The sequence below is a fragment of the Ruditapes philippinarum genome, unplaced genomic scaffold, assembly GCF_026571515.1.
Source record: "Ruditapes philippinarum isolate M1 unplaced genomic scaffold, ASM2657151v2 ctg2012_1_1_1_1, whole genome shotgun sequence".
Classification (NCBI taxonomy): domain Eukaryota; kingdom Metazoa; phylum Mollusca; class Bivalvia; order Venerida; family Veneridae; genus Ruditapes; species Ruditapes philippinarum.
This window is the reverse complement of record NW_026864155.1, coordinates 42,679-57,337: the sequence shown is the minus strand read 5'-3', so window position 1 is coordinate 57,337 and position 14,659 is coordinate 42,679. Positions and strand designations below refer to the sequence as shown.

At 29.7% G+C, this 14,659-nt stretch overlaps 1 protein-coding gene across 1 annotated transcript; it reads right to left on the bottom strand.

The window, feature by feature from the left end:
* Positions 1 to 5,946: 5,946 nt before the first annotated feature.
* LOC132724625 (uncharacterized) lies at positions 5,947 to 14,260 on the bottom strand. Its single transcript, XM_060709562.1, has 10 exons — positions 13,600 to 14,260; positions 13,038 to 13,223; positions 11,304 to 11,432; positions 10,352 to 10,486; positions 9,911 to 9,946; positions 9,488 to 9,568; positions 8,971 to 9,015; positions 7,613 to 7,816; positions 6,747 to 6,834; positions 5,947 to 6,538 (listed from the first exon to the last, which is right to left on the bottom strand). Exons 1-10 carry the CDS (start codon positions 13,661 to 13,663, stop codon positions 5,947 to 5,949), a joined length of 1,560 nt encoding a protein of 519 aa, XP_060565545.1. The 5' UTR covers positions 13,664 to 14,260.
* Positions 14,261 to 14,659: the final 399 nt, after the last annotated feature.

Below are 14,659 nucleotides of genomic sequence, written 5' to 3'. Positions count from 1 at the left end.
TGTTAATTTATAATTTATTCACATCAAAGCCATTATTATCAACAACTATGATCTTAAAGAATCTTAAAAAATAATTTTCTATAAATCAAATCTAGGGTAAAGTTCGTGTGTAGTCAAACAGGCAGTTATAATTTGATACGTTGACTTTTTACTTACTATTACTGTAGTAACCCATCTCTGTACTAACTTTTCTAGCTGAAAAATTAATAAACAAAACCCGTCATTGAACATGCTGAAAATGCTTTACAAACATTAACTACATGTAAGTAATTCACTATTGAGTCTGAGTCATTGGTATACTGTCCACTGTCAATTTATCCTTAATCGTAGATGCAAACAGGGTAGGTCCAAGCGGCAATTGACATGTTTCGGTGCCTTGACCGTTTTTACGAATGATAGGGATGGGTACTGATTCATCTTTATCACACATTTTGTATAATTTTATTATTGAACGCCACTTTAGCGATTTTAGTGTAAGTTACAAAAAATATTAAACATAACATTTCAAAATGTTCCAAACAATGTTTTTAGAAATTTTAAATTATAAAGTATCCGTATGATCACAAGTTTTTACCTATCCCATGTACTATCCAATTAGTCCAATAGTATCCAGGTTTTATTATTGATCGCATGCTGTGTAAGACAGATAATGCAATGACATTGATACAGTGGACTTTTTCTCGAGTACTGTTATAGACAACTAACATCCCTGTAAAGTATAACAAGAAAGCACATGATACAAAAATATACTAAGGAATTTTTTTTTAAAAAATACCTTATAATATCAGTTATATTATCAGTTCAAGAATGTATTGTATCCAAAATAAATTACTTTTATAATATTCTATATATTTTATATTTGTAATTTTTCTTGGTTAAAATTCCAACTTAGTTCTCACATTTTATATCAAGCATTTTCGCAAATTAACATTTTGGTGATATGATCCAATTTTTTGAAATATAACTTGTACCTGTTTCACTTTTGCAAAAGTAGTTTCTGTTAGCGTAACAATCTCCATAAAGCACTTCTGAGTTTTCGTATAATGTACTATTGAGGTAGTGAAATCCACAATATTCGTCATTTCCTGAAAAAAAATAACATATAAAATTACTTACGAGAATAAAAATCAATGTCATGTCTTGAGTGTTCATATTTAGATAACATGATAAACATAAGTTTGACATCCATATAATGACCTGTTTATTTTACAACACTTTGTTACTTCTAGCATTGTAAGTGTTTCATGTGGATTTTTGACAACAAAAATGAACATGAAGCCTTGCACGGTACAATAGTGATTTGATATGAATAAATTGTACTCGGAGAAATATAAACGAGGCTAAACTTATATCGGTAGATATTTTTTGGTATCAAAGTACATCATAGATATAAAAAAATACCAGGCTAAGAACAAAATATTGAATTCACAGATCTATATAGACGAGCATATACATTAATGACAAGATCGAGAAAAAATATGCAAATAACAATACTTTCACAGGTTCATAACTAAAACTAATGAAAATGATATTTTCTGACTGACATTTTAGAGCAAAAACAATTTAAGAACAGTAGAATGAAATCAAAATATTCTCATGATACCGAAAACTTGATAAAGATTATAAAACTTGACTTTAAATGTAGTCCTAAATAACAATCTTAATAGAGCTGTGAAGCGCCGGGATTTTGAAGATGGCAACTCATTATACTAGTTTACAACCAACATAAGTCAAAGCTTTTGACTTCTGTTTACAAAATCCTGAATATCCTTGGTGGAAAGTAAATTCTCCCCAATATAATCAGACTGTACCTGCTACAATTTGTTTTCAAACTTGAGTCAGGAAAATTTGTGATCATTTTGGTTGGACAAAGAGAACCAATTTCAAGATTTAAATTGTTCATGGCCAATATGAAATATTTAGTCCAATTTCAAGACAAACCTCATTAGCTAATTTTGAGTAACCTGTAACTTATTCATCCACATTCTATTTAAACAATGATTATAAAAATAACAGACAAAGTCAAAATGACCTTGAATTAGCAACATAACAAACTGATTTTTAGTATGTTTGGTAAGATATTTATGCTTTCAATACAGAATGTTTAACCTAAATTATCAAAAGAAAATTAAATTAAAAGTCAATTTTAAAAGTCATATAAAACAGCTGTTATAAAGTACACAAAAATGACTATGTTCAAAATTGTTAACTTACTAAATGTTGAACCGGAACTAAAGAAGAAATGACAGAGATTATTCTTCGATTGACTTATCGAATTGCAAAATCACTTTCAAAAAAGTTTTGACGAAAAAGTACAACATACAATAACAATAACATATTGTTACTGGAACACTTACCGTTCAGTGTTAATTGATCCGCTGTCCATATGTCTGCATCACTCAGTATATGGACTTTGTCTATATTTGGTCCTAAACCAGTTTCAAATGGAAGCATATAACCACCTTTACTTTTACAACTTTCCATTGCCTCTTGCCAAGTCAAAAGTTCCATGTTGCAGGATATAATAGAGGATGCATCATCTGGGTTATTTTTCAGTTTGCAAAATGAAAACATATATTTCAGAATAATACAGATAAACGATTTTATTTGACATGATATACAGACAATGTTTGGGCTAACCTGGGTGGTAAATTTAATAAAAAGTTAGATTTAATTACATTAATATATTGTATTTTCATCAAAATATATTTTTAAAAAATACACTTAAAAACCATTATGTTTATGATCCATCAAAATCATAAATTTTAAAAAGTTTGTCCTCAGAAAGTGCACAACCTTTACTATTTTAAATCTTATGTCTTGTCATTACTAAAATCACTAATTAAAAAACACCATTGTTTTATCGACTCCACTGTCTCATAAACATGAGACACGACGCGTACACGAAATAGCACATTTTCTAATTAGCAATTTGTATCAGATTGTATAAGATGAAAAATTAGTTTAAATATCAATTAAAAATTCAAGACAAATAAACTTTTCTTACCTAATGTGAAGGAAACCAAAGCTATCATCAAAACGATAAATACCAAGAAAAGAAAATACTTCATGACTAACCTAATATTAAAATCGTGAAATAAAACATAAGTTAAGATATCAAAAGAGGAAGTCAAAACACTTTATCACAATTGTAAATTTTTAAACTTGCTATCTCTCTGCAGTATTATGAATTGCACTTTACTTGTACATATAAATTTATGGACCCTCCAATGAGCAATAAAAAATGTGCTCGATTAATAGGATATAATCAATACATGTGATTTGTGTGTCAGGTGAATAGATGAGTATATGTAATGTACGTGATAAAGAAAGATCTAAATATGGCATTTTTCACTATTTGAGAAAAGGCGTGAAAAGACGTCTATATGAAGTAATGTTTTAACAGAAAATGATGGAAAATATTGGAATTACCCAAACCTGAGCTTTTCCATGTTACAACATTACCTTACACATACTTTTGAAGAGAAATTGTTGTTTTGCGGCATTGTTTTTCATTAATTACGTAACACACCGAGTGTCTTTTTTAATTTAGTTTCACGCCGGATGCTCGTTTTTATTCATTCATATTCACTAAAAACAAACTCCACTCTTTTGAGGTTTGATGACATTATTTCTACTTTTCGTTCAGTTCTTGTGACGCTACATCTGATCTCGGTCATTTTATCAATAAAATACATCTACTATTTACTATAATCAAGTAGTTTGTAGCAAAGAGAAGGAAGTATAATCTACCCTATAATCTTATGTATTCATTAAAATATGATCATTGATAAACCGGTTTAGCAGAGTCATACAAATATTCGTCACTTTGTTGATGTTCTCGAGTTTCATTATTACTTTGCCCAGAAACTGTGGTCAATATTTGAAATATTTTTGCGTTGATAAATTCTTTGTCTTTCTCTTATTTTTTGGGGGTAGAATTTCATTACTTCTATTGATAAGTGCTTATTATACTCTTACTTGTTCATTTTATATCTCAGATAATAAAATTTCATTCGTCGAATAAATAATGTAGGCAAATATATTTCACAACTCTTTTTAAAGACTTGCTAAAGTAAAATAAGTGAGAAAGATAAATTCTTCAGTCTAGCAGTTTCACAAATCGTAAATTATGCATTTAAAAAGTGATAGCGTCTTAAATCGTTTTTATGTGTGTTTGTAGTCCCCTTTTGTAAATCCAACACAAGTGCTTTAAGCTTTGTTTAATATTATGGTATATTGACATAAATTTCAGTTGCAGAAAAATCTGTAGCTACACTATGTAAATTTGTGCAATATTCATTTCAATCTTTGTTCATTTAACGACTAAACATTGAACAGCATTTAATTCAAATCACACATTGATACGGCTCTTCTTCTAATAAGTGGTATGAATTGTAATTCGTCTACATTTTCTATACAAATATCTATGTTTATATCACAGATAAAATATACAAAGGTTCATTTAAATTTTTAAGCAAACCATATTGAGAAAATACATATACTTACATTTTGTCGTGAAACAAGATTATTCTGCGTTTCCATTATATGCGTTAAACAGAAAACATAAAAATAAAAGATCATTATTACTCATAATGGAAATATAAAAATAAAAGATCATTATTACTCATAATGGAAAGTAAGTCGCTTTATATATCAGTGTTAGAAAACACTTTCTATTCATTACCCAAAAATATTATTTTCATCAATTTCTATTACACAGTTTATTTATAAATTCTACGTTGTTTTTCTATTAAATGCCCTCTATCTAATTTATTTCGTGTGCAGTTACCCTTTATAAGGTCGGAGACTTAAATCAAACGATACTGCTCATTTCACATGTGTCGTCGTAAAGTTTCTATAACTTTGTGTCACACATGGCTATTTTCTTAGCGACGGATTATAGGTATCTGTCACTATCCAAAACGATTTTATTTTTGTTTAAAAATTAATTATAAGTATAGGTATACTTGTCAAACGTTCCGTTTCTTTTTTTTATTGAATTGTTGCTTGCAGTTAAGGTTTCGTAAAATTGCAAAATCCATGTTTATGTATGTTTGCACAATGATTCACTTTGTAAATTGCTCTGATGGCTTAATAACGTTAGTATTGACATTATCAATATTTCGTTTTCAAGATTGCAAACATCTTATTTTTAAACAATGGAAACATTCTGCAATTCATTATATTTATTTGGATGGGCGATGGTATTGTTTATAAAATCAAATATTTCTGTCTGATAAAGGATAACCACATGACGTCAAACATCCAATCTGAGAAGAGTATTTTGTAGTCGGCGTGATATAACATGATAATGTATTATACGGCAATATATTTGGACGATCATAAAAACCAAAGATAGAAATATGCTTTCTCAAACGGTGTACCTGTCAGCATTATTTCAAAATTTCATACAACAATATCATACGACGCGTTGGCTAAAAGTAGAAAATAATAATTTAGAATTCGATATATCTCCTTTGCCTAAAAATAATCAAACTTACGGTGTCATTATCAAACTTACAGTGTCATACTAAATATAGGATACATTCACAAATAGATACCTACAAAATCAACAAAAAACATGGTACGGAATATTTGATAATATGATAATTTGATTGCATAGTTAGAAGGGTCCATAAATCATGTCAGAGATATACAAAATAATTTTTCCAAAATGTCTTGTTCAGTCCGACGTGTTCATTGTCCGAAATGTTTTTTGACACAAAGGAAACATCATATGTTAACTTAGTTGATTGTTCATTTCAGCGGGCTTAAGTACTGGATATAGCAGTTTCATCTTCAACACTAAAAGTACAGGTATCATTAACCACTAACGATCAGAAATTGTAGCAGCACTGAGATAAATCAATAGACAATACTATTTCTGCTGCCACATAAACGATATATTAACCATAAAACAAAACTATAGTTTGACATCCGGTTCTAATTAAAATACATTTCTGTAACACTTGGTTTGTTCAGCAAATTAGTCTTATCATTTATTTCTAGTATTTGATGTAGACTCATAGTAGTTCTCACCTTGAGAACGTCATCAGGCAATGCTGTGTTATTCACCTGTGTTGTCGAGTCGTAATCAGATTCAACGAGACTGCTGTCTCCTGTTGTGTTGTACATATTGTTACATTCTCCTTCTTCTTTTACGAACGATGTCAAATTGTACTCGTCCGCGCTTTCAAAATGGTTGTATAGATTGTCCGATAGATTAGATCTATAACTTCGAAACCTTTCAGCAACATCATATTCATCATTCGTTGTGTTTTGATACGACTTATTTGAGTAATTTTTTTTACTAAATTTTGTGTCGCCATTTTTAGGTTTTTTGACAACACCATACAGTGCGCTTATGTCAGTTAGATTATTTTCATTTGTGTGGTGTTCAGATGATTTTAGAGTTTCTTGAATACTTTCAGAGTAAACGTTGAGCTGACCGTGAACTGGCGAAGTTTCTTGAGTGTGGAATGGATTCATACGTCCATTTTCATGTTTTGGACTGCCAGACTGCCAACATTTTATCCTAGAAACGAAATAAAAAAAGATATGTGTTAGTTTTAATCAAGTAAACTTTATGAAAAGGCATTTGAAGTATTGGTTATGGCACTGGTTAATAAAACTACGAAAACAATTCTAAGCGTGCTATGTAAATACTGTTTTTCGAAAATCCATGTTAATGTCAGAAATTTAGCCATGTTCACCATGGCATAATGATTAAATACATATCTTACCTTTTCCTGTAAATGTAAATGAAAATTAAAACTCCACATGTCAAAGGTAATATTATTCCAAGTGGTACACCAACTTTTATCCCTATACCTGAAATACGTCAATACGGAAAATAATACAGCATTAGTCAACACGTTCATTTTTAAATATACATGGATAAAAAAGTATTACAGCATTCATAGATCTCTAAACTTTTAATATGTTAACATTGTCTTTAAGATCCTTGTTTAATTATATGAGACTGTTGTTTATATAACAAATGTCTAAGTTCAGTGAACAATGACGTGACAAAACCTCTTGAATTCCGTGGTGTGTTTCTTTTTCTTTTGTTGTTATTTGTTATTGTTCGAAAGATTTTAGTCAGATAAAATTCCATGCGCTGTTAGTTTCACCTTATGATATTAAAACTGAAGTCAGGGCATTCTTATATCATGTGAGTCACAAGACAGCAACATTATTATCAGCTATATATGTTGTTCAGTCCATCATTCACAATTATTTCCTAAACATGCCTTTTATTGACTGATGATCAAGATGTTCACATTTGACAATAACTCAATGTACTGTTGGCATTTTCGTAGCGAAATATGCCCATTGGAAATGTCATCATCGGCATGCCAAGAAATTATTCACCGGTAAATTTTTTTCCCAATTTGTCAATAAAGATAAGATGCTGAAAAGTTTTGGTCTGTTTACAAAGGATACATCAAGTCATTTTTGATACTGGCGTCCGTACATACGTTCGCAATTTTTCAGTTTAAGAAACAAAAAAAGAAGATTAAATGATCTAATGAATAAACTAAACGCTGTTTTCGTTGAAAGTCGTGCAAAGATAAACATCAGAAAAATGAATTATTTGAAATGAAACCTGAACTTTGCTTTTCTTCTTGTAGATGTTGGTTCTTTATATTTGTTTTCTCTTGGACTGAAGTTAATACTGCCATTGACTGTTTACTTGATGTATGAGATATGTCAGCAATTGTTTGATGGCGACTTGTCATCAACGTTGCATTTTGTTTGATGCCATTTGTAGTGTGTGCCGTTCTGGTTACAATTGTAGTTGGTTTTGTACCTTTAATCGTATATTTTTAAAAATTGACAATCACAAATTTTAAAGGGCAAATGTTTAATTTAATAAATACGGTTTAGTTCTGAGTTCATTGCTGCATAATACTACTCATTCCGAGCTATAAATTATAGTCACAAAGTTATATGTATAATATAATTTTATGTGATAATATGCTCGTATACCTTAAACATTTATATGCTGATATGCTCTTAGAATAAGTATTATTTAATACTGTTTTGTGCATTTAGTGTAGAATATTTTTTCATCGTCATTTGACGCAAGTTAAGTTTGAAATAGCTAACGTAAAAAGATATGTCAAAGGTTTTCTCGCAACAACTTGAATACATTGTATATGCATGTAATCGATATCTCATTCGTTGTTTATTAGGGAATGAGTTAGAACTCAATGTTTCTGTGCATTTTATACGAACAGCAACGAATAAACATACACGTCGTAGCAGAGTTCCGTGATTGCAGTAAATAATTTCTTTATCTTTAATATGGAAACTTTCAAGGATTTTATTCTGAAAGATTTTTATTATCAATTACGAAATACGGAAAAATACTTTTGATTCTCAATATTTCTTTTTCATTAGATTTTAGCTTTGAAAAAAGTACAAAATCTAATAAAAAGTCCCAGCTAACATGCAATGAATGAATGTGTGGTCAGTAGTTTTACGCGCTCGTCCCAAAATAGTGCATTTATGAAATTTGTTGACCTCCATTACCTTAAAGGGAATAAAGCTATATCTGATGAGAAATTTTGTAAAGATTTAAAATCGGGAAATACATATTGTTTTCATATCCTAACGGTATAATCTCAAACAAGTTTTTACATAGAATGCCCCTGTTATTCAACATACATGAATATTGTACGTTAATCAGAATAAAATGTTCCGGAACAAAATATTCCCCTATTCTTTTAGTTGTTTTAGCGATTATATAACACATAATCCACTCGCTTTAATTAAAATATATGGACATATTTCTTTTGTTTTATGTTTTTGTAGCTGTTTTAATTATAATATAAACAATATTTTTTTTCCCATCCAAAAACACCAAAGATATAGCTTTATTCACTTTAAGATGTAGTTGAATATTTGAATTTAAAATCAAACAAAGATCTTAAGTTTGCAAGCAATTGATTTTATACTCACCATCAAAACAAATGTTATTGATTGGCCTTGCCCCGTTACTTGAACCTACAAAAACAATTATAAATTTATTGATTTTCTTTCTCAAATTATCATTTTTTGGCGTGATGGTACATAGAAATGATAAACACACGCATACATACAACCTAAAATGCTTCTAGTGTAAACTTTAGTAAACTTAGATTTCATTTTAAAATGCTTAAATTTCACTGCGTCTAATATTTTTTGCATCCCGACAACGTATGGTAAATGATTAAACAAATTAGTTTTCATTAACCTGTATCATATCTTCATCATTAGTGAAAGCATGAATCACAAAATATGAAAATAAAGATAAACAAAAAAGGGCGACATTGAATGAGTGTCCCCAGAAAACAACAGTAACACAGGGCCACCGACAAGGAGCACAGCAGGTCGTGTGATTTTAGATAAAACTGAAGGGCGCTTGGGTAACGTATATATATATAATTTGTCTGAGACTGAAAATCTAAATAATTTACAAACAGTGTCTTTAACGTACATAACGAAAAGCGTTTCTCCATACAATTTGCATAATACATTCCAATTGAACTTTTGTAGGCTCCACATAATTTGTCTGCAACTGGAAAATTGATAAATCGTGATACATTTTATAAGATGATGCTAATTAGAAGTTGTTTGGAAATATATGATAATGCCTTTGTTAAAAAAATATTTTGTACTTAGGGGATGTATTTGTAGACATATCATCCTTAAGCTTTTAAGCAATTTAATTTTCATTTTGTTACATGTTATTGATTTTTTGTTCATACTAAAGTCATTATAATCATCAACCAATATGTTCTTAAAGAAACAAAAAAAACTTGTGTTCAACTGCTTACTCTCTTTGCAAAGTGTCCAAGGTGAAAGATGTGTGATGTCAAGATAGGAATTTATAAATTGATACTCTGACTTTACTACTTACTATTGATGTGACCAACATCTGTGCTTGCTATTCTAGCTGCAAAAAGACAATCAATACAAACTGCTTGAAAGTATTAAAATTTTGTGAAATGATATAAATATATATATAAAATAGATATGAATGATCTATAAATAAATCAATTTTGAATTATTTGTATGCTATCAACAATATCAATGTAACGCTTATTATAAATAAAAACAATGTCTGGGCTAGCGGCTATTGTCATGTTGCTTTGCCTTGAAAATCCTTACGTAGAATAAAGATGTTCACTGATAATTGAATTTTCTCATACATTTACATATGTTTGTTTAAGTCACGTTTACTATTGAAATGTTTATTTCAACATTTGGTTAACCTTAACTTTCAACAACAATGATTTCTTAGATAAAATTGTTTAAGCTTTATTTTTAAAGAAATTTATGACCTTGATACAAGTAATACCTGTCCTATATTCTATCCCGGTATTCCAATAGAATCCTGGCTTGATTGCTGACCTCATGCTTTGCAATACTGTTGATGAAATGTTATAGCCACAATGAATATTTTCTCGACTATTGTTGTACACAACTAAGTTCCCTGATTAGCATATGCAAGAAAAAAAATGGATAATAATTATGTCATATAAATAATCTAATTACGTCTATGTTTAACCGTGCCTCCTACAATTGAGTTCACACTAAACTTCCCACCCTGTTGCATTTCTAGTGTAATAGAGCTGAACAAGAAGTGCACAACATGTACACTTCTAGTGCACTAGACCATATGACCAGACAGACCAGGAAGGTGACACCTAAATAGTTTTTTTGGATAGTTGCATAACAAGTGACAGGGGTCATCAATTGTTTAGCTGTTGTAAAAAGAAACGTTAGGGATATATGGCATATTCGTGAAAATAAATAAGTAAATTTTAAATAAGCAGTTTTAACATTGTAGGTGACATCATGTTAAAGCTTAAAATTAAATATTTTTCATATTTATCGTAATTATATTTTTATCAACCAGTATTTAACTGTAAGTATAAAAATAATACCCCTTAAAAATCAAATTTATAGAATGATTAATGTTACATTTAAATATGCTATCCCTGAAATGGATAATTAATAAAGCGTTTTAAAAGCTTTAAAAAAGCTGAAACAAATCCAGGAAAGATTTATATTTAAGTTAAAATATCATTTTTATAATATAGAGGCAATTCAATTCATCATGTTCAATATTGAAAAAGAATAAATATATTGATTCTAAAACAATCCATATACTGTGATAACTCTAGTATTCAACTGTGAAAATATTGTTTAATCATTTTCTTCATTTTCTTAGTTAATTTTCATATTTTACATGAATCATGTTCGTTTGCGTAAATTGAGATATAATATAACAATACAAAAAGGTTTACCTGTTTTATTTATACAAAAATAATTTCTATTAACGTCACAGTCTCCATAAAATGAATCTGCTATGTTTTCATATATTGTATTATTGAGATAGTTAAAACCACAATACTTGTCTCTTCTTGAATGATAAACTGAAAGAGTAAACGAAACTCTAAGCAAAGAAAATTCATTGAAACTTGTCGTTCAATGGGTTTTTAAAAATTTTAAAGAGATAGCAATTATCCATAATGAACAAAATTAATAAAACGCGACTCGTATGTTCAGATTGATAAACATCACATGCAAAAGATCATATGATAAAGTTATCAGGCTACAGAAAAAATTGTATTATTATTCATTGTGAAATACAAAACTGAATTTTGTTCGACGAGGATACAGCTGTTAAACCGTTATAGGTTTTGGTAGCTGTGTACGAGTATAAAACCTATTTTACGATTTAACGACACCTATTCTTAAGAAGAAACACATTAGAAGCAACAACAGTTTTGTATTATATAAAAGATACAGCTACTTCAAGTACAATATAGATTTAAAATGGATCTTTTGGTCTCGGAAAATGAAAACCAGGCTAAACACGTTTTTGTATTTTCTGATCGCAAGATCAGTAAATACATAGCTAACATCCACGGTCTAACACAAAATTTCCTAACAGACCTAACAACGCAAAGTAGTTCTCACTCAAAACTGCTTCAAAACCAGCAATTTACAAGACAGAATAATTTTTAATGTAGGCATTTAACGAATTACAGTGCATTGAAAGTTCAGATTAGTCAATAGAAATATTAGGTCACAATCACAAATTTCGCGGATGAATATCATTTTAATCAATGAAAATGTTATTTTTAGCTATGTCGATTACTGAATACTCCAGGGCGTAGTACACAAATAAATCTGACTGCCGAGTAGTGGAATATATACATGTCGGACTGTTTTGGCAAGAAGATTTTCGCTAAATAATTTTTTTTCAGTGTTAAACAGAATTATCGTGAACAAAATACCTCGAAATTGATAAGGATTACAAACACAAAATGGAAATTCTCAATTTAAAATTACAATGTATTTGTTTTCATTCAGGCTACATATTACGTATTACTTCACCGTGGTGCAGGGGTATCGCGCTGGTATCGCGCCGGTATCGCGCTCGTTTAGGGTGTGAGAGGCCTAAGGTTCAAATCCTAGTCGAGGCAACTTTTTTTTTGAAGTGTCTTTTTTAAGGAAGTAGCCACGATATGCAAGGATAAAGTGTGGCTGTCATAAAAAATGATTTTTGATGCAACTCTAGTCATGCAAAATTCCATATGTATCAATCTCAAACTGTTATAGAAAAAAATCTTAACGCAGTTGCTGCGTAAGATGTATTATAGTATATAAAAATAAACTTATATAGGAAAATACATACAGATAGTCAGTATGATTTAGATTGCAAAGATCAGAAAATACCACAGAGCTTGCAGCCCTTTGATTTTAACTTCAAGTTGTTAAAATGAAAACAAGGCTAACTTGATATATAGATTGAACCTTATAATGATTTATAAATGAACATGTAAATTAGCATCACCTGTTGGAAATGATGATATATTTTTTTTCTTTTGGTTATATTTTATGTGTTGTGAAATACTTTTATACTTAAACTTGTTTTATGCTACAAAATGACAAGGTCACCACCAAATCTTAAATGTTTTGAGGAGAACGAAATTTTTTAGATGTATTTACATATTGCACAGCCAAATACTTACCTATATTCAAACTTATTAGATAATCAGCTGTCCATACATCTATTTCACTTTTTAAATGGAGTTTGTCTATACTTCCACCTAAGCCAGTCTGATATGGAAACATATGACCACCTCTACTTATGCAATGTTTCCCTGCGTCTTGCCAAGAGGAAAGCTCCATGTTACAAGACACACTCGGTGGAAAATCTTTTTGATATTAAGAAAAAAAATCGAAATTATATAATAATAATATAAATGTATAAGATCATTATGCATAAACAATGATATTTCACTTGATTAGAATACTGGAAATTTTGAGAATGGACAAAAATAAAAAAAAAGAACAATTTATGTATTATCTCTAGTAAGAGTATTATGAATACGTTGTAAAAAGTTCACAAAAGAAATAAATCCGCGACGCAAACAAAAAACGTTGTTGTATCGGCCATATCTTACAAACATGAAATCTTCAGCCATAAGGAGTAGACAGTATCAATTGTCATATATTATAAATAACTAACCATGATTGAAGATATATAAAGTATATATGTAACGTTACTCGTATAAAATAAGTTTTAACTACCTTCTGTTGAAGAAACCAAGGCTTTTATCAACACGATAAATACCAAAAATGAATAATCCTTCATTATTGTCCAATATTAAACTGGTGAAATAAAACAGGAGACACTCTGATAAAGGAGGAAGTTTAACCAATTTAAACGATAACAGTAATCTCAAATGTGACAGACTTTCAAAACCTACTATCTAAATGATTATAAATTGTAGTTGACAAATATTTTCACTGTTTGATTTATAACGAAACTTGTGTAAAATGTATCCTTGACCTGTATGTGAATAAATCATCAATAATACAACTGTAGAACGTGCTCAATATAATGATTTAATCAATTTTATAAGATCAAGTTAGTCAGGCAATTTACTATATGTGATGAACGTGATAAAGTTGGATCAAGTTTTAACCTTTCATTGATACCGCAATATAGTAAAAGTTGTTTGGGCATTGATGCTATTATTATTGTTGTTCTTTTTTATGTGTTAATATTTATTAAGTGATGAAAATATTTTTAACTCTTCTTATTCAAACTTATTAATAAGGTTACACGCTAAAGTTTACTTTTTAAATAGGTAAACACGCTAAAATAGAGAAGTATGGAATCCTTAAAGAATGTTCAAAACATCAAAATTAAAAATATTACAGTCTCGGTTTGATCGACAAAACTGAAAATTGCAGTTACCACCAACGCCCTTTAGCACCACATTAAGCAGTATTCAACTTTTGAACATAAAAAAGGTGACATTTTGAATTAAAAAATATCCACAGATGTGTTCATACGGCGCTTCTCACAGAACCTTCAATGTAACTCTTTTGAAGGGTCACTTTTTGCGACGGACGCGCCCTCAGGCGCGTTCAGAGCTAAGTCATCTACACATGGGATTTCGTCTGCTACAATCGCGCAAAGTGTCCTCAACCGAATAACAGCCCAGAAATAGTACATGAATTTTATCCTTTAAAACTCACATACTTTGTCGGGATATCTTAAAATCTTCCATATTTAGCCTTTTCAATTTCAAATTAAGTTATCCAAGTTAAAATATGAACGTATTTGATTGATGAAAACGTT

Coding starts and splice junctions, on each gene's coding strand:
- LOC132724625 (XM_060709562.1), bottom strand. CDS start 13,663: ATGAAGGATTATTCATTTTTGGTATTTATCGTGTTGATAAAAGCCTTG. Junction 9,947..10,351: donor CGGGATAGAATATAGGACAG/GTATTACTTGTA, acceptor GTCTTTTTGCAG/CTAGAATAGCAAGCACAGAT. Junction 7,817..8,970: donor CAATAACATTTGTTTTGATG/GTGAGTATAAAA, acceptor ATACGATTAAAG/GTACAAAACCAACTACAATT.